The sequence below is a fragment of the Panthera uncia genome, chromosome E1 (assembly GCF_023721935.1).
Source record: "Panthera uncia isolate 11264 chromosome E1, Puncia_PCG_1.0, whole genome shotgun sequence".
NCBI classification, from domain to species: Eukaryota; Metazoa; Chordata; class Mammalia; order Carnivora; family Felidae; genus Panthera; species Panthera uncia.
The window spans coordinates 45,895,499-45,919,395 of NC_064814.1; the positions used below are offsets into that span (position 1 = coordinate 45,895,499).

Below are 23,897 nucleotides of genomic sequence, written 5' to 3' on the forward strand. Positions count from 1 at the left end.
TTTTTGAGAAAAGACTGATAATACCCAGGGTGGCAAGGGCATGGGCAGATTTTCCCACTGGTGGGGGCAAATGCACTGATGGAGTCTGTGGAGGACAACTTGGATGTAGCTATTAAAATGCTAAAACATACATACTTTTTGATTTAGCAATTCCATTTCCAGGCATCCTAGAAACTTTCTCAAACCCATGCTAAGTGGCCCGCAGTACTGTAAGAGCGGAAAACTGGATATAACTCAAATGTCCTCCAATGGGCATTTATCCCCAGCCCTCCTACAGAACACTGCGGGGGTTTTTTTTTTTAATGAAGCAGATCCATACCTACTCTGATATAAAATTATCTACAAGATACACCAGTAAGTAAAAAAACTGGTTGTTTTACATTTTGCATAGTTTGATCCCATTTATATAAACAAAATAAAGCTACATGTTTTTATATGGTATAAAAAGAAGGTTGTTTTTGTCTGTGTATATCTGAAATATTTACGCTTTTATGGGAATATCATTGTACACTGTATGATGAAGGAAAACATTCAGTGGGAACAAATGGGGAGATGAAGCTTCTGGGACTAGACCCCACGCAGCAGGTTTTCAGTGATGAGAAGACAGGCAGAGCTGGATCGAGGGGCTGGAGTGGAGGCTGGGGGTGCAGTGAGACAAGAAGCCCACCCTGGCTGAGTCCCACCCCGGCCCACTCACAGGGGTGTCACTGCTGCTGTAGGCGATCACTTCTAGCACCGAGTTCTTCTCGCAAGTGTCGACGCAGGACAGGTCGTAGAGTGAGGAGTGCACAGGCCCGTAGGCCCACTCGGTGAACTTCCTGGACAGGTGCCTGCACTCGGGCTCCTGGATCTCCCTCTGAAGAATATAGGCCAAGACCTGCCATGGGGATATGAGAGCCTGTTAGAGACCATCCTGGAGCCCCAACCACAAGATGTGTCTCTACCAGGCTACCAACTCTGCCTCAGGAATAAGTCTGTTTCCCAGCTCAGTTGGAGACTCTACCCAAGCCCTAGGAGAGTCCTCACCTCTATCCAGCAGCCTCCCGACCACCATCAAGATCAACCCACCCACTGCCTCAGACCCCAAATGCGGCCACATCAGACCCATTGCCTGATCACACCTGGCTGATCACACTTGATCACATCAATTTCACCCTTGACTCAACATACTCCTATCCCCAGGCCCTAGCACCCCCCGTCCCCCCTACTCTGTGTCTGGCTAGTGCTGCTCACACGTAGAAATGAGAAACAGTCAGGTGTGATGCTGGCTTCTTCCCAGCATCTCACAATTCCTCTGGCTTCCTCTAACAGCCCCCTGCCCTACCCCTACAGGCTAGTGTCACAGTAGCAGGGCTCTGCGTGATGGTGATGCCAGGCATGCAGCAAGGCAGACCGTCCCTCCAACACCACCATCTAAAGTCACACTCCCTGCCCAGGCCCGAAGCCTCCCCCCTACCCCAATCTTCCCACTCCTGGCAGCCAGAGCCAGTGGCGTCAGCCCCTTCTTGTTGGTGAGCTCCTCCAGCTTCAGTGTAGGGTGGAGCTTGGCCCCCAGGATCAGAATCTCGTTGTACATGCTCGTCACAAACTTAGTGTTGTCGGCTGTGTTGTCGGCCACCTCCACCAGCGCATGCAGCACTGTGTTGCCCACCGAGTCCCGGGCACTGATGTCTGCTGGCTGCCAAGAGTTCTGCAGCAGGAACTTCACGATGCCCAGCTGGTTGGTACATGCAGCCAAGGAGAGGGGCAGCTCACCTGTGGCCAACACAGGCATATGATGGGCCTCAGGAATAGATTGGCTTGGTCCCTGGACCACCCGGCCTCCAAATCCCTCTCTCTCCACCCGATACCTCCCCTTGGCAATTGTCAAAAATCCAAGGGTCTACCCCATGGTCTCCCTACCAAAGTAGAAGCCGGGCCGCCCTTTGGTTTTCTTAAAGAAGTCCCCGTTGGCTGCAGCCTGGACGTCTGCCCCGTTCTCCACTAGGAGGGTCACTAGTGCCATGTTCCGCCTCTCAATGGCAATGTGCAGGGCCGTCTGGCCTGTGGAGGGTGTGTGCTGTTGGCTTTGTACTCACAGTCCTGTGGGGGTGCTTAGATAGGTGCAGGGGGAAGACCTGGGCAGAAAATGCCAGATGACTCCCCCATACAAGAGGGGAGCAGGCCAGAATGCCCAAAGGGGGCTTAGAGAGTCCCTGAGGCAGAAGTAGAGACCCCCAGGGAACACCAGACCATGACGACCATGACCTGGAATAGTCAAAACTGCCCAAGGTCAAGGAACAGTAGCAGGGAGAGTAGCCATGGCTTCTGGAAGCAAAGAACACCGAGTCCACAGAGGGGAGGATGGGACCCTCAGCACCAGGAGAAAACAAGTCCAGCAGGTGGGGGAGGCAAGGACCCCCCAGGACCAGGAGATGCCAACGCAGTGGCTGGTGCAGGGAGTACGAAGCTCAGAGGCTTGCCCAGGCATGCCACCTGGCTCCAGCTGTGCTTGTGCACAGAGTCATGCCAAACCCCATCCCCCTCCTCACCCTTGTAGTAGCTGTCTGTGTAACTGGCGTTGACAAACTCCTTCAGGCTGTCCGTCTGCCGGGCAATCTCCAGGAGCAGGGGAATGGTATCATTCTGCCCATCGTGCAGGTTGAGCATGGCTTTCAGCAGACAGGTCTTCCCGGTCTCTGGGTCTGCAAGACAAAGTGAGGGTCAGAGCAGCGCATGACAGCTGGGGCCCGACCCAGGAGCCCGGCCCTGCAGGGGCCACCTTTGAACTCGCTGTCCATGAGGTGCTTCTGGCTCTTCTGCAGGAAGAGCAGCAGACTCTGCAGCTCCTCACAGTTATTCTGAGCGACAGCTTCAAAGATCTTCCTGCGATCATACAGCTTGAGGTTCTTCTCAGACCCAGCAGGAGCAGAGTTCTGGGAAGACTGCCTGCAGGCCAGAAAACACCTTCATCTCCTGCTCTGACTTCCCTTCAGCCCTGGGGCCTCCAGAGCTTGTCAGGGAGTATGACTAAATCCCAGGGCAAACCAAAAGGTGAAAAAACATGATATAAAACCCATCCCTCAGTCTAGATGACCGTCCAGGAAACTGATGTAACAGGGAACGATGGGGTGCATGTGTTCACACTCTGTCCCCTCCCTGCCTGTAGGCACCATCTAGAAAGTCTTTGCTGCCACCACTTCCCCCAACACCCAAGCCACTCACTTCTCTGCCTACTCAGGAGCTGGGGCTCTGGGGGCAGTAGCCCGGAGGGGGCTGAAGGCGGGGAGTTGCAGCAGTTTGGACGGTTCCTGTTAAGTGAAAAAGTGTCTTCACACTGGCCTGGAGGTCAGCCGGCCCATGTACCTCCCTCACCTGCCTTGGAGGAAGTGAGAGGGCCCTTGGGCTTGTCACTGGAACTGTTCTGCGCTCTCTAAAAAGCATCCTGGCCCTGAGGTTTTCAACTTAAGAGTCTAAGTGTTTGGGGCTGGTGAGCATTTGAGGCCTGGAAACCTAGAGATCAGCCTGCAGCTAAGATCAGCAGATAGGCCAGCATCCATGACCATGTGTCCTGAGGCTCCTAGGAGTGCAGATGCTGGACCAGACAATTTGTGAAGCCTCCCCAGTTCCCTGGCTCTATGACCTTCAGCCCATAAGCTAGAGGAACACATGGTATCTCCATAGCTGGGGCCTCAGCTGGCAGAGCCAGTGGGCTCCTGGTGGGGAGGGGCTCAGGCTCCAGATGCAGCTTACCTGTCACAGGTGGGGCCATCCTCATGCTTCTGGATGATGACAACAGGGCTGACGGTGATGGCTGGGCAGGAGGCTAGCTGGCCTTCCTCGTAAGAGCAGTCCATAGGAGAAGCTTCCTCCGAGTCACATTTCCCAAAAAGCCGACTGCGGCTCTTGGCCGTGGGGAAGATGTGGGGTTTGGCTGGAGCTGGCCTGGAGTTAGGGTCTCCATCCAGGGGGTTTGAGCAGGAGTCTTCTTGGGGTGGCTCCTCAGACTCCCTTGAGTCTGAGCTCCCCCATTTCTTCATCCTTGTCAGATCCGTTGTGGCCTGAGAGGCAGCCTGCAGGCAGCCACCAAGATCAGGTGTGTGCCCAGCTTGAGGACTCCACAACTCTAGCCCCCATCTGCCCTCCTTGCAAAAGCCCCTGTGAAGCAGGACACCCCAGAGATCCAACAGCTGCTGGTCCTAGCCCCCCAGAACTAAAGCTTCTAGGGGTGCTATACCTCCTACCTCAGAGGCCCCAGGGGTGAGCAGGCCTAGCAACCCCATGGGCATTGGGCTCAAGGGTGGATGTGTCCCCCAGCTTGAAGCCATAAGCTCTGAAAGACTTGAATGGATTGCTCTCCTCTCTGGGCCTCAGTTGCCTCATCTGCAAAGTGGGATCATAACTACTGCTCTGCCTCCCTCCAAGATCAGAATAAAGGAAATAATGGGAGTGGCTGTCAATGGCTGGGCATTGAGGGAGGGACTCGGTGATGAGAATGGCTCAGCCTCAAAGAGCAGAACAGGCTGTGTCTCTGTGAACAGGGTGAGCGGCAGAGACTGACACACTCACACTCCATGCTGCACAGGCCTTCTTGTGCCACGTGTCCCCGTCACCAGCCACGTGCTTGCCTGCTTTTGCTCTTCGACCTGGCAGCTGCAACTATTGAGTTGGTGGGGACTTTTTGCACTTTTTTGTCATTTTTGTGAAATTTCAAGCATCCCTGAATTTTTAAACTTTAAGAGATTAGAGGCTGGTGCAGGCCTTCCAGGCCTGAACATGTGGTGTGCAGCTGGCAGCTAGCACTAGCACATATGGCCGTGAACTTGTTTTGATAGTGTCTTCCACCCCCTTCCTAACCTTCTGTCCCACTCCTCCCTCCATCCAGCAGGGCATCCCCACTCCCTGGTACCCAGGGCTGTCCCACATCTCAGAGGCCTTTGCCTCTGCAGTGTTTCCACTTGGGGGGCATTTTCCTTCTCCTCTTCATGCCTAAATCCTATCACTTTTCAGAGGCCACCTCCCTTTGGGGTCCAACACTAATGCTGCCTCCTCCACACCCCCAGGCTCTGCACTGGCTGTGCTCCCTCCCCGTCCAGAGTGGCCCAGTTGGTTGTCCATCATCCTTCGTGGCCCTGTTAGCACCATCCATTTTGCAGTCTAGCAATTTCTATCTGGCACTGCCTTATCTCCCCCACATCCTATGACCTCTTCCTGAGCAGGGCACTTGCCTGATCCCCCTCTCTATGAAATAAAGCTGTGGTCACTGTTGGGGACATGAAAGAGATCAGATATAGACCCTTCTTGTTCCAATTTCCAAAGAAAGTTAGTGAGATTCATGTTCCAGCAGTGGTTGGATTCCAAAAAATAGCCAGTCAAGAAATGGGAAGCTGCTCACAACCTGCATTTTCAAGTGCAAGTTCAGGCAGTGAACACTCAGAGCACACAGCTGGGCCTCGGCAATAAATCAGCTATTATCTGATGCCCAGGTCCTTGGGGGAAAAATAAATGAGGCAGCCTCACCACTCTGCACCCTGCGAAGAAGACAGACAGCTGACTGCCGGCCCATTTTCCATCCTGCCTGCTGTTCCTCTCAGGGGGGCTCGACTCTCAGGGGGGCTCGAGTCTTTCTCTGGGTTATCCCTCAGATGGAAACCCTGTAGCAGGAAGTGTTCCTGGCCACAGGGAATCCTACTTCCAACCACTCACCCATTTGTTCATCCCATCACTCAACAGCCATCTACTGAATCCTACTGGGTACCCAGGCCTGTGCTGGGGGCACAGAGAGGACTCAGCCCCATCTGAGACAGAAACCAGGCACTGGCTGGGGCAGGGGTATCACAGGAGGGGCCAGGGTCCTGAAGAAGGCTTCATGGAGAAGGTGACAGAGGATCTGGGCCTAGAAGGAGATGAGGGTTGATCCGGGGCCAGGGGAGAGGATGGGGATCCCAAAGTAGCTGGTGAAGAGGAAGCCAGTGGGCCTGGAGGACAGGCAGCAGGGCAGAACCAGATGGCTATTGTCCTTGAACATCAAGGAACAGGATTTGGACTTTATTGTGTGGATGGTAGGAAGCCATGAGAAGCTTCAGAAGCATAAACACCAACACTCATCTGCGCTTTCGGAAGAGAACATCTTATTATGTCCATACTATGTGGAGCCTGCTACCATTAAAAGGCACAGGAGGCTAGTAAGAACGAAAGTAACTAACGTGCTTAAGCACGTACTGTGCGAGGGTGGGTACCATTCTAACACTTCACATGTGCTCACTTCATTCTCACATCTCCAAGAGGTAAATATTTGACAGATGAGGAAACTCAGGCACAGTGGTTGCTGGAGGCCATAGTTAGGATGAGGTGGAACCTGGATTTGATACCTGGAAGCCTGACTGCAGAGTATCTCTAGCACTCCACCACAGGGGTCTTCTCAGCCATTAAACTCAGCCCCGGACTTCACACCAGGGTGAGGAACTGATCAGCCCAAAGTCCCCTAGCCCTGGGGCCAGGCAGGCAGGGACAACCCCCTTCTGCTCAGAAGCCCCAACCTGTAGCACCTTCCTGCTCAAACAAGCATCCCAGGAAGCTCAAAGGCCAAAATGAAGTACAAGTAGGAACCAGGCCATCTGCCAGGGCCTGACTCTCGCAGGGCATCTCCCCTTGGTAGGACTGGCCACAAAACCAAGAATAAACCTGATGCCTGACTCACAGTTCTTAATATCCCAACCAGAGCACCCATTAGCAGGGGCCCCCACAAATCATTCCACAGTGTCACCTTTTGCCTCTCCCTCTGACTGGTCCAAATCTAACCAAACCCAATAAACATGAAGCAGCCCACACAGTACCATCATTCGGTCAGTCAACAAACCCCAAATCTGCACTGCATGCCTCACACTTGATTCCCTACTGGAAACTAAGCTTCTTCCAGAGCAGAGGGCAGGACAGGGACTGAGAGGCCATTTGCTCTGGGCTGCAGGGTGGACAGGGACAAGATAGTCTGCCACTGCCAGGCCCGGGTGTGTCTAGCACATGAGCCCCGTGGCAAGGTACCTATCACAGTTGAATGTCCTACGATGATGGGGGAAATTTCCAGCTATGACTTGGGGTGTCTGATGGAGATGGCGGTTCTGGTTTAGGCAAGATTCACAAACCCACCAATGGAGACTAAAGGACTGTCCTGAAAAAAATGACCCTGCTCAGCAAAACTTGGTTTGGCCTCTGGATCTTTCTCAACTCCAGAGCCAGGAAGGAAACTTCCCACCACCTGGGCGAAGCCCCCTTTTTCTCCCTAATGCGGGATGTGACACATCCTGGGGCGCAGCTCTCCTGCTCCCTCTCTGCTCAAAGCATCTGTCTGCCTCCAGCTTCCCTACAGGCTCTTGGGAACTGGTCCAGGATCCACCCCTGATCATTCCTAAAGAGAAATTCCTACCTGAGCATTTCCTAAAGAGGGACGGAGATCCGGGGGCTACCCAGCCTATGGATGAAGAGCCACAGGAACCCTATCTAAAACAGAGAGCGAGTGGAGCCTGGGTGAGAACCCAGGACTCCTGCCACCCCACCCAGCACCCCTTCAGCCTGGAAGGAGCTATGTGGCGAAACCTCCAGCCACAAACCACTGGCCTCTTTGCTCCAGGAGGAGGGTCCAGGATGACCCTGATGCAACTCATACACAATGACAATAGCAACCTCCACAGTCACTTGCCAAGTGTTTACGATTAACTAGGCTAAGTGCACCACCGCTATAGTTTCACTTCAGCGTCACCATGACCTTTGAGGCAGCCACTGTTATTATCCCCAGTTTTCAGATGGGGTAACTAAGGTGCTGAGAGGCTAGTTGAACTGCTCATAGTCACGCAAGCGGACAGAGGCAGGGCTCAGTTTTTGACAGCTCCCTGTGCTAGCATCGGCACCGGCCAGCAAACAACAGAAAGGACTCACCAGTTAGGTGCAGCACACCCCGGACACAGCAGGTGCCGGCGAGCTCCAAGGCTTTGTTACTTGAAGGGAGAGCTGGACTGGTGTGGGGAGAAGAGTTGCCTCTGTGAGGGTCCGTGGCCCCTCCCTGGGCCGCGGTCACTCAGCACTGGCAGGGATGGGCTGTGGGTACACTCTGGCACTCAAGGAAAATGTTTCCAGCAATGGCAGCAGCTGCTGTTGCCGTGGTTCTGATTCCCAGAGGATCCCAGAGCTTTTCCCATCATTTTTTCCCTTTTTCAGAAACCACTTAGCTGCTGCCCCTCCTCCCACCATGCCAGGGCTACAGTGCACTTAGCCACACACAGCCCAGAGCCAGCCAGAGCTGTGACCTCAGCTCTCAAGAAAAAGGAGGCCACTGCTCAGGCCTCTCAAACCCACCACTCTTACAGATAGGGTGGTCTGGGGAAAAAAACTCAACAACCAGAGAAGTAAAACCCAGCATCATGAAACTGCTCCAGTTTGAAAATGTGGAAGGAATGTAAAGGGTCACATCACCCATCACACAGTCCTGGCCTGACATTCAGGGACCTGGTTTTGAATGACAGCTTTGCCAACTCTGTGCAACCTTGGACGAATGCCTGCCTCTCTTGGGCCTCTCATTCTCTGTGGAGCCTCATGTAGGATTGAGGTGGAGGCTTCTGGGTCTGCCAGGGCCCAGCCTTACTCAACTGGGATTCCTCATGGAACCACAAAACACAGAAAATTATTTCCGTGTCTATTTTCTTATTTCTCCTAGTATGATTGTAAAAGCATAGGAGGAAAGTCAATACTGTAAGGCATAATTCCCTCCTGGAACATGGCTGAGAAAGGCTGCAAAGTCCTTCTGAGTGTGTATACAGTCTGCAACCTGAAATGCCCTGCAGAACCCATCCTGGCAGCAGCTGCCCGTAGGAACCCTACAGGACTCCAAAAAGCCGGGGGCCCTACATGGCCTGAAATGAGCAGCTATGTGCCAGAAAAGTCCCATCGTAGCCCTCCTTGGAGTAGCTCACAAGGTTGACCCCTGAGTCAAGACACTGAAGTGCAGACACTTCGTGGACTCTGCACGACATTTTACAGTTTACAGAGAAGCTGCACAAACCCACTCTCCCATGCCACACAACAACCCTGGGCATACTCATTTTACATATGAGAAATCTGTGCTGGGTGCCTGGGTGGCTCAGTTGGCTAAATGTCTGACTTTGGCTCAGGTCATGATCTCACAGTTCGTGGGTTCGAGCCCCACGTTGGACTCTGTGCTGACAGCTCAGAGCCCGGAGCCTGCTTCGGATTGTGTCTTCCTCTCTCTCTCTGCCCCTCTCCCATTCGCACTCTGTCTCTTTCTCTCAAAAAGAAACATTTTTTATTTTTCTTTAAAAAAAATTTTTTTAATGTTTATTCATATTTGAGAGACAGAGAGAGACAGAGCACAAGCTGGGGGTGGGGGCAGAGAGAGAAGGAGACACAGAACCTGAAGCAGGCTCCGAGCTGTCAGCACGGGGCCCGATGCAGGACTCGAACCCATGAACCACGAGATCGTGACCTGAGCTGAAGTCAGATGTTTAACCGACTGAGCCACCCAGGCGCCCCCAAAATAAATAAACATGAAAGAAAGAAAGAAAGAAAGAAAGAAAGAAAGAAAGAAAGAAAGAAAGAAAAGAAAGAAAGGAAAGAAAGAAAGAAAGAAAGAAAGAAAGAAAGAAAGAAAGAAAGGAAAAGAAATCTGTGCAATTAGATGACTGCCCAGGTGAAGCTTCTGGCCTGGGCACAGGAGCCACCATTTCAGCATGCCATACCATGTCCCTTGCTTGGACACCTTTTTATATGTGTGCCATTTTAGCTTCAATTAAAATGAACCTTGGGGGGCGCCTGGGTGGCTCAGTCGGTTAAGCGGCCGACTTTGGCTCAGGTCATGATCTCACGGTCCATGAGTTCGAGCCCTGCATCGGGCTCTGTGCTGACAGCTCAGAGCCTGGAGCCTGCTTCAGATTCTGTGTCTCCCTCTCTCTCTGACCTTCCCCCGTTCATGCTCTGTCTCTGTCTCAAAAATAAAAATAAATGTCAAAAAAAAAATTTTAAATGAACCTTGGAATTCATCCTTTTTTGAGAAATTTTGGTAAAATACCTATAACATGAAAAAATACCATTTCAACCACTTTTCAGTGTACAATTCAGGAGCATTAAGTACATTTATAATGTCACCACCATCCATCTCCGGAACTGTTTTCATCTTGTGAAACTGAAACCCTATACCTATTAAACACTAATTCCCCATTCTTCCCTTCCCCCAGCCTCTGGCAACCAGTCTACATTCTGTCTCTATGAATTTGATTATTCTAAGACCATCATGGAAGTGAATTTGTGCAGTATTTATCTTTTTGTGACTGGCTTGTTTCACTTAGCATAATGTCCTCAAGATTCATCCATCTTGTAGCATACTACAGGATTTCCTCCCTTTATAAGGTTGTACGATATTCCATTGTATGTGTAGACCATGTTTTGTTTAGCCCTTCATCGGTCAATGGACACTTGGGTTGCTTCCAACTTTTGCCTGTAGAATATCGCTCTGAACATGGGTGTACAAATATCTCTTTGAGTCACAGCTTTCGATTCTTTTGGGCATATACCCAGAAGTGGGATTGCTGGACCATGGAATTCATTCTTAATCATGCATAACCATCTGTTACACATATTTTAAAAACTCACCAGCAGTGACCCTTCAACCTACAAGTTCTCTAGGGTCACTGTTCCTTCTAACCATGTGTGTGGGCCAGAGGTGCTGCAGAGAACACCTCTGTGTGGAGACCAACATGCTGATGCTGTGTTAGGGACAGCCTCTGGCTCACACACTGGCTGGGCCTGGTCCGGATCTCAGCCACAGCAGCCCTGGGGCATGGGTGGGAGACATCTGAGAAAGGCACTGAGAGAACTGGCCAGCCCAGGGCAACGTCCAAGAAAGGGGAGGGTTATACTTCTCTACCAGAGGTGTCCCCTTAGCTTCCAAGGTGATTTCTGCCTCCAGTGAGGACAACACATGTCACTAAATGTGTCCCCTTTGTAACATAGCCATTGGGCACTGACAACATCTCCCAGAGTCTACGTGGCACCATGCACGCTGCGAGGACTACAGGGAAATCCTGGCCCTTCTCCTCCTTCCCTGACAACTTTTCCTCAATACAGGAAAAGGACCCTTATCTCCTCCTACCCCTTTCTGAGACCCCCCACTCCTCCAAGGACCCATCTGACATGCCCAAGCCAGGGACTCCCTCATCCAGGGATCCAGCCCCATCCTTTCCCCTGAGCTCTCCTGGAAACTCCAGGTAAAGACCACAAACCCCTTCCCATCAGCATGTCCCAAGATGAACCCCTCTGCCCTCCACACTCCCTCCCCTCAACATTACTGCCTATCAGACAGCAACATTTTAAAAAATTTGTTTTACATTTATTTATTTTTGATAGAGAGAGACAGCATACAAGTGGGGGAGGGGAAGAGAGAGAAGGAAACACAGAATCCGAAGCAGGCTCCAGGCTCCGAGCTGTCAGCACAGAGCCCGTCGTGGGGCTTGTACTCACAAACCGCGAGATCATGACCTGAGCTGAAGTTGGACGCTTAACCGACTGAGCCACCCAGGCGCCCCTAAGGCACCAACTTTCTTATGTCAAAGTCTGACATACTTTGTCATCTCCAGCCTCTCCTTCTCTGTTCTGTCCAGGCTACGTTTCTGTGGCTCATATGGATCCTCTGCGGCTGGCAGCTACTTCCTCTCACCTGAGGCACCAGAAGTGCCCAGCACCCTGACTCATGACCTCCCAATCCCCAGACCTAGAATATCCTCCTGACTGCGCCCCCTTACAGAATAAGGCCCTACCCCTTGGCTTGGTACCCTGAGCCGACAACCCCAGTCTCCACTCCCACTGTGGCCCAGCCCCTCCTGTTACCTGGATACATCTCCTCCCAAGCCATACTAACTGTGCTTGCCTCCACCCCCTTCCCCTGTCCTCTTTCTGCCCAACGTGTTTGCACTATGCATCCATTTAACCTGTCTTTTAAGGACCAGGTGGCAGGTGGGACCTTTGGATGCTTAGGCTCTATCATTCAACTCCCACCTCTTCCAAAAAGCCTCTCCACCAAGGCCCCAGCCAAAGTGCTCACCTCTAAACCCTACAGAAATCTAGACCCGCACCTTCCTGCAGCAACCAGTGTGTGTGATCACAAAGACAACGATAATAGCAGTGGATGCTTATTAAGACCATGCAGTGTGCCAGGTTCTGGGATAAGCACTTTATGCATTAGCTCATCAGGCTCTCACAAAGTTTCATGAGGAGAGTCTGATTTTGTCCCCCATTTTATGGATGAGGAAATGAAGTATAGACAGGTTATGTTACCTGCCCAAGGACAGTGACAACCATACTAGTCTTGTCTGAAGCTTCCTAAAGCTTGTATTGAGCTTTAACTTCTCTGAGGTTTGTGTCTTATTTGGCAGATTTTCATGGCTCCAGAGTGACAGGGCTCTTGCACCCTCAATTCTCCTTCTCTAAGCCTACCTAGCTCCACAACTTGCCCAAAGGAGCACAACATATACATTTATTGGCATGGTTTTATCTGAGCCAAACCTGCGCTGAGTGGTTCTACTAAGACTCAAGAAATGGAAGCAGACACAAGACCTTAGGGTTGAGCACTGCTGCCATCAGCCTGGTTTTCTGGGTGGTATTTTGCCAACAAGGTGTTCTTGAATCTATGTAATGATGTATCCATTAAAACTCTTTGTAAGTAGATCACGTTTCAGTGATGAATTCTGGGAGGGGGCACGTACCCCAAGCTCAGGTCTGATGGGAACAAGAGGCAGTGCAGCAAAGTGCTAGGGGCCACACCAGCACGTGGGTGGGCCAAGTGGGCTGGGCCCCAGGTCATCAATGGCTGCAGTTCTTTAGCGTCACCACCAGGGGGGCACATTGACTTAAACTCAGCCCTTGACCCTGGCAATGGGATCCTCATTTATTTTCTTCATCCATCTGGGTCCCTCATGGATTTGAAGCCAAACTTTCTGGTACAGCTAGAAACCAGCAAACTGTCGTGTGCTAATAAAAGCCTGATTACCCAAATCAGGAACCGTCAGCCCCTCATTTCTGGGAGGACCCAAGTAGGAATAAGCAGAGCTAGTTCCGGCCCCAGAGAAGGTGGTTAAAGCACCATCGCGAGTACCTGTAACCCACCCAAGGACAGTGCCAACTCTACCGGTCTTATCTTGGGATTGCTAAATCTTGTGTGGATTTTTAACTTCCTGACTTTTGTGTCTTGCTTCCCAGATTTTAAACAGCTTCAGGGATCCGGATACAAATGGCAAACAGCAGACTTAGAAGAAAACTACTTTCCTTTCTGCATTTGGTCTGTGCATTAGTGTCACCAGGTACCCACCTGAGTCAGTTCCCATGGAGGGCAGGGCTCTGTGAGAGGGGACAGCGCACTCCAGAAGTGGATGGAGCTGGCCATCTAAGCTGGGGAGGGATGGGGCATCCACTCAGCACCCGACAGCTGAGCCCCGCTCTGCAGAGCTGGGACCCAGGGCGGGTACTGGCAACAAGACAGAGAAGAGATTGGAGGGTCAGGAGCATGGGCAGAGAATAGAGGCAGGAGAGGAGACCCAGACACGCCCAGCAGACACCCCGCTCCATAAATTTGGGCTGATAGCTGAAGCTCTGGGTCCTTATCCCCAAAATGGGTGAAAGCACCTGCCCTGCCTGCTTTATGAGGCTTTTCTGGGGATTAATAAGAATACTGGATGTGAATGAATGGTCTCTGTGAGCTGGTAAAGCTCTAGGCAAGCATGAGGGGTTACTGTGCTCATCATTTCAGAAGAGAACCGCATCTGCTGATTGTTGAGCTATCTCCGGCCATTAGCTCGAGGTTGTGACTAATTGTTTTTTAATGAAAAAAAAACAAGATTTGCTTAATGTTTCATGAGTCACACAGTGAACATCTCTAAACCCAGAATCTCTCAATTTCAAAGATGGGCTATCTGTCCATCTAATCGTGGCTGAGAGGTCAGGTGCAAACCACCCTCTTCCTTGAAGCCCCACCAAGCACTAGCAAACCACAGCAAGTGAGTAGGATGAATAAGATGGGTCTCTGACCTCGAGAAGGCCAGGACACATGAGGAAAAACTGCTAGGCTCTCTCTGACGCTTTACTGGGTGGGGCATGCTGTAACAGGCACAAGCCAGGAGCCAACAGGCCATGCCAACAGCAAACACTGAGTTGGGTCCCAGATGCCAGCTGCAATTATAATCCAGTCACAGATATGCTTCCAGGGAGACTGTGCAGCAGGAAGATAGCATCTGAGCTGGGCCTTGGACAAGGTATTGTGTTCTTCCCTGGGAGAAGGACATTCAAACATGGGCATCAGCCCAAGATTAAGGAGAAGGGCAGGGCAGAGAACACCTAAGAGGAAGCCTACCCTCAAGCAGCTTTCAGTCAGTTGAGAAGAATAAAGAACATGAAAGCCACATAAACATTATATGCATCTAGTCATAGTCAAGGGCCAAAAGAAGGGTATGTGTGGCAGGCTCTGCCCCCACATTGGTTCAGGCCTACTGTCTCTCACAAGCTGTTTTCTAGGCCCCTCCAATTGGGCCCCCACCTCCTGTAACACCCATTCTCCACTCTAAAGTCCCCATGGCTGACAGTTACACTCCTAAAGCTCATGAAGTCTGTCCTCCACTCTGCTGCCCACAGGAGAAAGTCTAAACCCCTCAGTCTGGCATCTAGGACCCTTCACAGTTTGGCCAACACGTCCAGCCACAAGTTCTATCACACCCTTTCATAAGCCCTGTGACCAAGTTACACCAGACAGTTCATCACACCCTGCTCATGCCGGTCACTTTCATGTGAATACACCTGCTCTCTCAGCCTACAATGCTAAAGAAAATGGGCTCTGGGGTTGAATCTTAGAGTTGTGATCTTAGGTAGGTTACTTAACTTGTGTCTCGGTTTCTTCATCTGAGAAATGAAGATAATAGTACCCACCTTCTAGGGTTACCATATAGATCAAATAGGTCCAAACAAGTATAGATTAGCTCTTACTACATAGCTCAAAAAATGTTAACTGCTGTTGGTATTGATGGACTGAAACTCTCCAAGGTTTAGCTTAATGTCACTTACATAAAGAATGAATTGTTCCTTCTTCTGCACACATGTGTTAATCTGTCCTAGTGTTGGCAATTTAGCCCTGTCCTGACAGAACACCCAGCTCCTAGTGGGTGTTCAATAAATGTCTGGGTCTGTGCTGGGTGCAGCTGAGACTTCTTAGACACAGTCTCTACTGTGGTTGTAGTGGTCAGGATAAACTAAGTTATGCTGTGGCAACAACCCCAAATCTCAGTGGCTTCAAACATCAAAGGTTTATTTCTCAGTCACATTTCATGTTGCACATTTGTTGGTGAGGGTTCTACACCATAGTGCCCTAACATGGAACACAGGCTGACAGAGCCTCCGTTCTCCGGGACACCACCAGTCACTCCTGGCAAAGGGAACGGAGTGTGGAAAATCACACACTGGCTCCTAAGGGCCTCTGCTTAGAAGTAGAACACTTCTGGTCACATTTTGCTGGCCGAAGCAAATCTGGGGAGAAAGTGCAAGTCTACCACCTGCTCGTAAGATCAGGATATGGGCAAACAGTCCTAAAGGCCAGTTCCTCATCTGAGGATCACACTGGTATCAAACACTTACTGGTACCTCCAGGGAATGACGGCAAAAGCAGTGAGTGGTTTATGATTTCAGGCTGAAGAAATGAGGCCCTGGAAGCTGTGCTCAACCCCACTGCAGAGGCTCCAGGCCTGTGCAATAAAAACAGTAACAGAGCTTTTAGCTGGCAAGCTTGGACTGCGCAAGGCTCGGCCCTCAGAGATAGAGTGGACATGTGGAAAGGGAACAGAGAGTTCCAGCACCGCACTGGGCACTGGTATGGGCTACCTGGCCTTCCATCCAGTTCCTAATCTTACATTTACAGGCTCCATCCATAGCACCCTGAGAATACAAGACAGGCTGCCTCCCAGGAGTCAGAGGGCCAACTCCTCCTGATGGACAGGCTATCTGTTATCCTTTGGCCTATCCCAAGGTGACCTCTCTCACAGGCCTTCCATAGGGGCTCCAGAATAATGGTGTCAACTCATCTTGGCTGAGAGAAAACTCACATGACTTTCCCGAGTGATCTTCAGCTACTTGTCCTGGTACAATCATGGAGCAGGTGGGGTTTTCTGCAGAACAACCTACAAATGATCCTTATGTCCAACCTGCCAAACCAAGCCCTACAGCTATGCCATAATTTACAGTGTTCCCAAAGCAGACAGGGGTGTCTTATTAAAGGGACAAAGCTCTGAAAGAATGAGCTTTAGTATCTGAAATCCAATCAGCATGGCAAGGCAGATTAATCTAAGAGCTCAGACAACCACATAATTCATAAAGTGACCTTTACAAAGAAACAGCATGGCCACTTCCCAAACTCATAGTTGCCTAGGAGTCTCAGAGTCAGGCCTGCCTGAGCCTTGGGATCACTCTTAGGAGTCTGGAACTAGATGCAGGAATGACAGCCTTTTCCTGGAGCCATTCCATGGTCATCCCTACCAACTACAGAAAGGTTTAAGATGCTCTGGGAGCCTCACATGGATGCTGACTCTAGTGGGATGTTTCTGCAGGCCAGAAACACATGGTAGGCCAGCAAGGCCGACACCAAGAGAAAGAAAATCTAGGGCCTGCAGGATAAGGAGTTCTCTCTGATTAAACTGACCATCCTCTCTGACAGGAGCATGCCCAGCTGCATCCCTTCCCGTGGAAGGCCTCCCAAGAATGTGCAGGAGAAAAATACACTGCTGCCCAGACACACCTCCGAAAAAGGGTCCTGCCTGGTCAGACTATTGGGAACAATGTGCTTGAATGGTGGGGCCACATAGCATCCGTCCCCCTTGCTGGTCATGCCACCCACCTTTCCTTCCCTGTTCTGTGCCTTCGAGCCAGTTGTGTTAAGGATCTGGAGCAGCTCCAGTGCAGCAGGCTGTCCTTGGAGGGGAAGTGCATGGTGAGAAGGCAGCATGGATCCCTGCATCTTCATCTCAGCCAGTCTGCTTTACTGCCCTGGGCGACCCCCTGCCTCAGCTATAACCAGCTGTGGCCAAGGGAGAACAAGAGTGAGAAAGGGACCTCAGGGTCACATGGGACAATCCAGTAGGGAAGGACTTTTCCAACAGTGCATGTGACCCAAGCCTGCGTTTCATGTCCTTTTAAAAACAATCCAAAAAGCTGGATTGGTGGGGGGGGGGGGGGGTCTTCTTTTCTTACTTTGAGCGCACAGTCACCAGACTTTTTGGTGCCTAAAGTCCATATTTATTTTCTGTTTGTCTACAGGTGAGTCATAGATGAGCCTGCTGACCGGGATGCTGGGGTACTGTTCCTTTTCTTTCTCTCTCTCTTCTCTTCACCATATTTATATTTGGGACCAGTTCCCAGGTGAGTCTCTTTTGGAAAGTACTGATTTGGGATCCAGTTGATGAGTCCTGGCTGCATTATTAGAGTATGCCCTGAAGGTAGGTTCTTGGTCAAGATGGTGCCCTGAGAACAAGCTTTGCTTAAAAGCTGCCCACAGGGGCACCTGGGTGGCTCAGTCAGTTAAGCAGCCGACTTCAGCTCGGGTCATGATCTCGCGGTCCGTGAGTTCAAGCCCCGCGTCGGGCTCTGTGCTGACAGCTCAGAGCCTGGAGCCTGTTTCGGATTCTGTCTCCCTCTCTCTGACCCTCCCCCATTCATGCTCTGTCTCGCTCTGTCTCAAAAATAAATAAACGTTAAAAAAAAAAAAAGCTGCCCACAAACGTGTCCAGGAAAAGGATGACCCCAAGGTCATGTGAGAATCGCTAATTAGATAAAATTTGCAAGTCCTTTGGCCAAAGAATGTATTAAGACTCCTTCTGGTTAAGGTTCCTCCGGAGCATGACCAGAGCTGCCCCCACAGCTGCGTCCACATCCTGCCCAAAGGACACTGGGAAAGGGAACGCCCTCTGCACCTCCTGCTTCAGAACCTCGTTCCTGGACAGCGCACTCCCACTGCCAATCACCCGCTCCACACCCCACTCCTTGAGCTGTTGAAATGGAAGCATGGAGTGCAGGTTTTGAACAATGCCTCGGCACAGGGCCCGGGTCACATGACCCAGGGAGAGGTCAGAGGAGGAGATTCTGGTCACTGAGGCCAGTTGGTCCGGCAGGTGCCTCTCGCCCCACACCGTTGGAGTGATAGTTAGGCAGGTGTCTCTCTGCTGTGCAGCTGCCTGGATCATGCACGAATATACAGTGGGTTCTTCGACCTCCAGACCTTCCAGGAACAGAAAAGACCTGTGTGAGTTCATGCACCCCACCTGTTGCTGCAGGCTGAGACAGTTTGGAATTCCCAGAGGGCAGGGATAGATCTACTTGCTGCTTCTCACTGAGGCTAGATGTTTCCTGGCTCAGGGACTCACATAGTCTGGCTAGCTGTGCTCTGCCCCAGACCCCAGACTAGACTTAAAGGAGAGATCTCATAAGTGTTGCTGTAAGCGCTAACCATCCTACAACTAATCATCCTACAACAATGCTCCCAAGGAGGACAAATGAATACACAGATCAAAAAGCATCATCATGGGGCACCTGGGTGGCTCAGTCGTTTAAGCATCCAACTCATGATTTTGGCTCAGGTCATGATCTCATGGTTTGTGAGTTCAAGCCCCACATGGGACTCAGCTTGGGATTCTCTCTCTCCCTGTCTCTCTGCCCCTCCCCCACTTTCTCTCTCCCAAAAATAAACTTAAAAAAAAAAAAAAAAAAAGCATCATCACAGCTGCTACTAGACTTATTAGCAGTGTCATAGAAACCCCAGGATCACAGTGCTGATCACAATCCAGCCCAGCCTCAGCAGAGGTTGAAAACCACCAGTCTAGACCAATGCTTCTCACATTTGAATATGTATATGAATCACTTAGGGATCTTATTAAAACGCAGTTTCTGACTCAGTATGGCTGGGGCAGGCCCTAAGATTCTGTATTTGTTATTCACTTCTAAAAGCCAGTACTGCTGGCCCAAGGACCACGCTTTTGAAGTAGAATCACCTGAGGAACTTCTATAAAATGCCTGCCCCATCCCACCCCACAGCCAAATCACCAGCATTCTACAGGCAGGATGAAGACATCAGCATTGTTTTAAAAACTCCACAAGCATGGGCACCTGGGTGGCTCAGTTGGTTAAGCGTCCGACTCTTGATTTCAGCTCAAGTCATGATCTCCTGGTCATGAAATTGAGCCCAGTGTCAGTTCCACACTGCCCATGGAGCCTACTTGGGATTCTCTCTGTCTCTCTCTACTCCTTCCCGGGCAGTGCTAAGTAAATAAATAAACCTTAGAAAAAAATTTTTTTAGAGAGCTTGGGTGGCTCAGTCAGTTAAGTGTCCAACTTTGGCTCAGGTCATGACCTCACAGTTCGTGGGTTCGAGCCCCGCGTCAGGCTGTATGTTGACAGCTCAGAGCCTGGAGCCTGCTTCAGATTCTGTGTCTCCCTCTCTCTCTGCCCCTCCCCCCACGCATGCTCTGTCTCTCTCTCAAGAATGAATAAATGTTAAAAAAAAATTTTTTTTTTAAGAAAATTAAAAAAAACAACTTTTTTTTAATTCCACAAGTGGTTCCAGTGTGCAGGCCAGTGCTGACAGCCACCACCCCAGAGTCGCCATGGAGTCTCATTGGCAGCACATTTAACTTGTACAAATTCAACCATAGACACTCAGGAATGAAACAGAGGGAGAGAGAAATAATTAAATATTATAGCCAAAATGTAATCAGCAGGACTTTGGTTAAATATGTCAGAATGGGGACACCTGGCTGCCTCGGTCAGTAGAACATGCGACTCTTGATCTCCGGGTTGTGAGTTCAAGCACCACGTTGGGCATGGAGCCTACTTTAAACAAACAAAAAAAAACCCAGAATAAATGTCTTTCCTCTCCCTCTAAAAATTCTACTAAAATCTCAGAAAAATCATGTGCTTGGTGAATAACCTAGCATGTGTGTACAAGTGTATAAATATGTAGGACCGAGTCCTTGGAAGAGAACTTCTGGTTCAAAAGTTATGCACATCATACTTGCCCCTTAGAAGCAGGCCTGGTTTACACCAGCACTGCAATATGCAGGAGGGATTACCTCTCCATATCCTAGGAAACACAGTGTGTTAGAAACTTCTAAAAGAATAGATGAAGAATATAAAACCATGAAACTGATGGGAAGAAAAGGAAGGGAGATGAAATAGAAAAAAACAGATCAATCAAGTAGAAAGCAGAGAGGGGCGCCCAGCTGGCTCAGTCAGAGGAGCATGTGACTCTTGATCTCGGGGTCATGAGTTTGAGCCCCAGGTTGGGTGTAGAAATTACTTAAATAAATAAAAACTTTAAAAAAAAAGAAAGAAAGAAAACAGAGAGACTAAGGAGATGGGATGATGAAATGCAATGTGGTATCCTGAAGTAGATCATGGAACAGAAAAACGACATGAGTGGAAAACTTTCAAAAGAAAAGAAAGTCTATAGTTAAAAAGAAAAAAAAAAAAACAACAATGAACCATGTGCTTGTATATCCTTAATAATGTTAAGAAAATGTTAAAATAAAGTGTTCTTCCTCACTGGGAAACACTTGGGCCACAACCCCAGCCTTGAGGAGCACCTGAAGGAAGGTCTATACCAGCTGGAGACTGGAAAGACCCGGCTTCTAGCCCTGTTTCTGCATCCCTTGGCTTACCACCTCATCAGAATCTAAATACTGAGTTGCCACATGTTCACATCATGGGCTTAGAAACACAGACCATCGGAACTGAAAAAACACAGAAGGGGAAAGGACTTGCCAAGGCCACATAATGACTTAGGACAGAGCTGAGAACTGAGGCCACTCTCCTGGGTAGCACCACCACACAAGCATTTGTATCACACTTATTATGCGCCAGACATCATTCTAAGCGCTTTGCAGTATAACTCATTTGATCCTTGCTGTCCTCTGAGGTAGGTACTAGCACCTCTTTTCAGATGAGGAAAGTGAAGAACAGACGGTATAAGGAACCTGCCCAAGGGCACAAGGAAGTGGTGGGGCTGGGATTCAAACCCAGGCCACCTGGCTCCAGAGTCCCTGCTCTAAACCACACGAGGGTGGAACTGCCTGTTTTCCAACTTCTGGAAAACAATGCAAACCTAGGGTAGTCTGAATAGAGAGAGAGAGTTTAATTTTTACACCTTATGCTTTAATATTTCCATTTCTGGTTAACAGATGTGATGTCTTTTATCTGAATAAACCTGTTGTATTTGCATCTATATACTTTTTAATCAAATGGCACAGTGTAGAAATTTCATAAAAGGTTAAGCTACCTATAATACTAACCTTCAAAGTACTCAGTTTCATGAAAATAAGAACCATGAAAATGCAAAAGACTTTTCTTCTTGAAAAGATCTTACAGAGAAATCAAGTATTACCATCTCTTTCAGGGGTAAAAATAACAGTCACTTCCGTATAAAGAGAAATACCAGTCAATAATTGATAGAGTCATCCAGTTAAACCAGTATCTAAATATAGGGCTTGCCTGAAGGTTCTGATGACTGATTCTTGAAAACCTTTTCTGATGCAAGGCAAGACAAAATCTGAGTTCTGTTCTTTTAATGAAACATTCCTGAGGGGATCCGAGCCAAGGGGACAGAATTCCCCTGAAATCCTGACATCCCTGGGCAGCCTGAGAGAGGACTGACACGGGTCAGTGACGCTTGTCTACACAACCAGTATGAGCTTCCTATGGGCTCCCTGCTGCTCTGCCTCACTTTGTTACTATGCTGAAAGTTCCCCAGAATGACCTGATTCAGAGCTCCTACAGGTGGACCAGTGCACCTGATGAACACGATTTCCCCAGATCTGCATGGCTGACCAGAAATTTCATTTCTACCTTAAGTGCTTGGAAAGGGAACCTCTTCTGAAAGAAGGAGGTTGCAGGTTTCCCTGCAAATGAAGAGCACAGAGAGGTCTGATCGGTTCTATCCTGAAGAAAGCAGGAGGGCATCAGAGTTTCCAGGGATCCTTCTAAGAAAGGGAGTCAGGAACTACTTGCCAAGAATAAGTGCTATGAGGATTTTATAATACTGTCAAATACCATCCACATTTGATCATTTTATTTTCAGCTGTCTGAAGTCATTAGAAGGAAGACTTCAAATGCAAGGGACCCAGAGACTACTTGACAGAGAAGGTGACCAAGTGGGGCAGGGGAGAGCTAAGACACTATTATGATATTCCATAGTCAAGGTTAGGGGAGAAGATGCCCCCTCAAAAAAAAACCATAGGTGATGGCAGCTCAGAAGATGAGAGGAAGGAAGGCTATACATCCAGATCCCTAAGGAAGGAAGGAATGTGTTGGAGCCTGGCTGGGTCTGACACATGAATCTAGAAGCTTAAATAACACACTCAGCAGCAAGACACTGCTACATAGAAAGGACAAGCAGGAACACATCACTGTATGGGCAACACCTTACCTAGATCGGCCATCCACTGTACCAGCATGTGGACAAACGCGGCCAGCACATTGCCCCCATTGAGTGACGCTGCCACCGCCAGGTAGGTCCTGTCAAAGTATGGGAAGTAGGTGACTGGAGCTGTTGGGTCTGGAGTCTGTGCCGGCTGGAATCCTGGAGGCATGGAGGTTGCCAACTGAACAGAGGTGCTGATGTTGAGAACTAGGGTCCAAAGAAAGCAGAAGTTAGGCCTGTCACGCTGACCCAGAGGTCACAAGTCACAAAAGGGCAAGGGGGAGAGTGTGTTGGTACACAAATTCTTTGGTACTCCTCCTTTCAGGATGTAGAGCCTAATTCCTGCGCGCACACCCCCCCCCCCCCATCACAACCCCGAGTGTGGGCTGGACTCGGTGACTTGCTTCTAGTGAAGAGAATAAAGCAGAAGTGACCATGTGTGACTTTGGAGACCAGGTCATAAAAAGGCACTGCAGCTTCTGTGTTGGATCACTTCTTCTGGGGAAAGGCAGGCACCATGTCATGAGCAGCCCTGTGCCGAAGCCCATGTGGCAAAAAACTGAGGCCTCCTGCCAAGAACCACATGAATGAGCTAAGAAGTAGATCCGCCAAGCTTGGTCAAGCCTTTGGATGACCGCAGTCCCAGGGGGCCAACAGCTTGATTGCAGTTTCATGAGAGACCTTGAGCCAAACCATCCAGCCACATGCAGACTCCTGACTCTCAGAAACTTTGAGAGATAATAAATGTTTGCTGTTTTAGGCCACTGAATATTGGGGTGATTTGTTACGCAGCAATAGAGAAATATTTGCAGGGAGAAAGAGCTCAGCCCAAGTATTTAACTCTCTGGTGAGGCTTCATTCATTTTTGGCAAGCACCACCTCCTTCCCATTTCCATGGCTCTCTTAACCTTCCTCTACCAGTGGGGGAAAAGGTCCCAGACCCAGCACGGAGGGGATGATTTTCTCCTCTGGATTGAGGCCAGGGCCTGTGGACTGTTCTAGGAGTCTCTTCTCTTCCACTTCTCACAAGACTTGGCCAAAAAGCCTGTGCTTCTCAGTCTATTGGGGTCTGAAATAACTGAGGTCAACGTTTAACTTTCCCATCTAGTGGGGGTTTGGAAGCAAGGAGACCAGAAACAAATCGCAGAAAGTCAATATCCTTTACCTTCTGCCACATCAAGCCTTTCCCCGTGACTCTTTATCAGAAGCAACATGCCCTCTACCTGTCCCCCGAAGTGGAGGTGTCAAGGATGGAGGCCAACCAACCTTGCCCTTAGACACAGCACAACTGACTACAGCCAGCAGCCACAATCTGGAACCAGAGACTACAGCCAGCTCACTGAAGAGGGAGCCTAATTCTTAGCTTCTTCCCACTTAACTAGCCCCTCACTTACTATGTAGGACACACATTTACATCCAGGCA

At 49.8% G+C, this 23,897-nt stretch overlaps 2 protein-coding genes across 3 annotated transcripts in view; both read right to left on the reverse strand.

The window, feature by feature from the left end:
- TRPV1 (transient receptor potential cation channel subfamily V member 1) overlaps positions 1 to 9,230 on the reverse strand; it is a 28,474-nt gene extending 19,244 nt beyond the window's left edge. The window contains exons 1-6 of the mRNA XM_049636818.1: positions 3,733 to 9,230; positions 2,762 to 2,928; positions 2,532 to 2,684; positions 1,903 to 2,043; positions 1,457 to 1,755; positions 698 to 877 (exon numbers count right to left, since the gene is read on the reverse strand). Of these exons, the coding sequence (XP_049492775.1) occupies positions 698 to 877; positions 1,457 to 1,755; positions 1,903 to 2,043; positions 2,532 to 2,684; positions 2,762 to 2,928; positions 3,733 to 4,019 (1,227 nt within the window). The 5' untranslated portion in view covers positions 4,020 to 9,230. The remainder of the gene's footprint in view (positions 1 to 697; positions 878 to 1,456; positions 1,756 to 1,902; positions 2,044 to 2,531; positions 2,685 to 2,761; positions 2,929 to 3,732) is intronic.
- Positions 9,231 to 11,382: 2,152 nt separating this feature from the next.
- SHPK (sedoheptulokinase) overlaps positions 11,383 to 23,897 on the reverse strand; it is a 31,429-nt gene continuing 18,914 nt past the window's right edge. For both annotated transcript variants that reach the window (XM_049636820.1, XM_049636819.1), the window contains exons 6-7: positions 22,481 to 22,681; positions 11,383 to 18,283 (exon numbers count right to left, since the gene is read on the reverse strand). In XM_049636820.1, the coding sequence (XP_049492777.1) occupies positions 17,871 to 18,283; positions 22,481 to 22,681 (614 nt within the window). In that variant the 3' untranslated portion in view covers positions 11,383 to 17,870. The remainder of the gene's footprint in view (positions 18,284 to 22,480; positions 22,682 to 23,897) is intronic.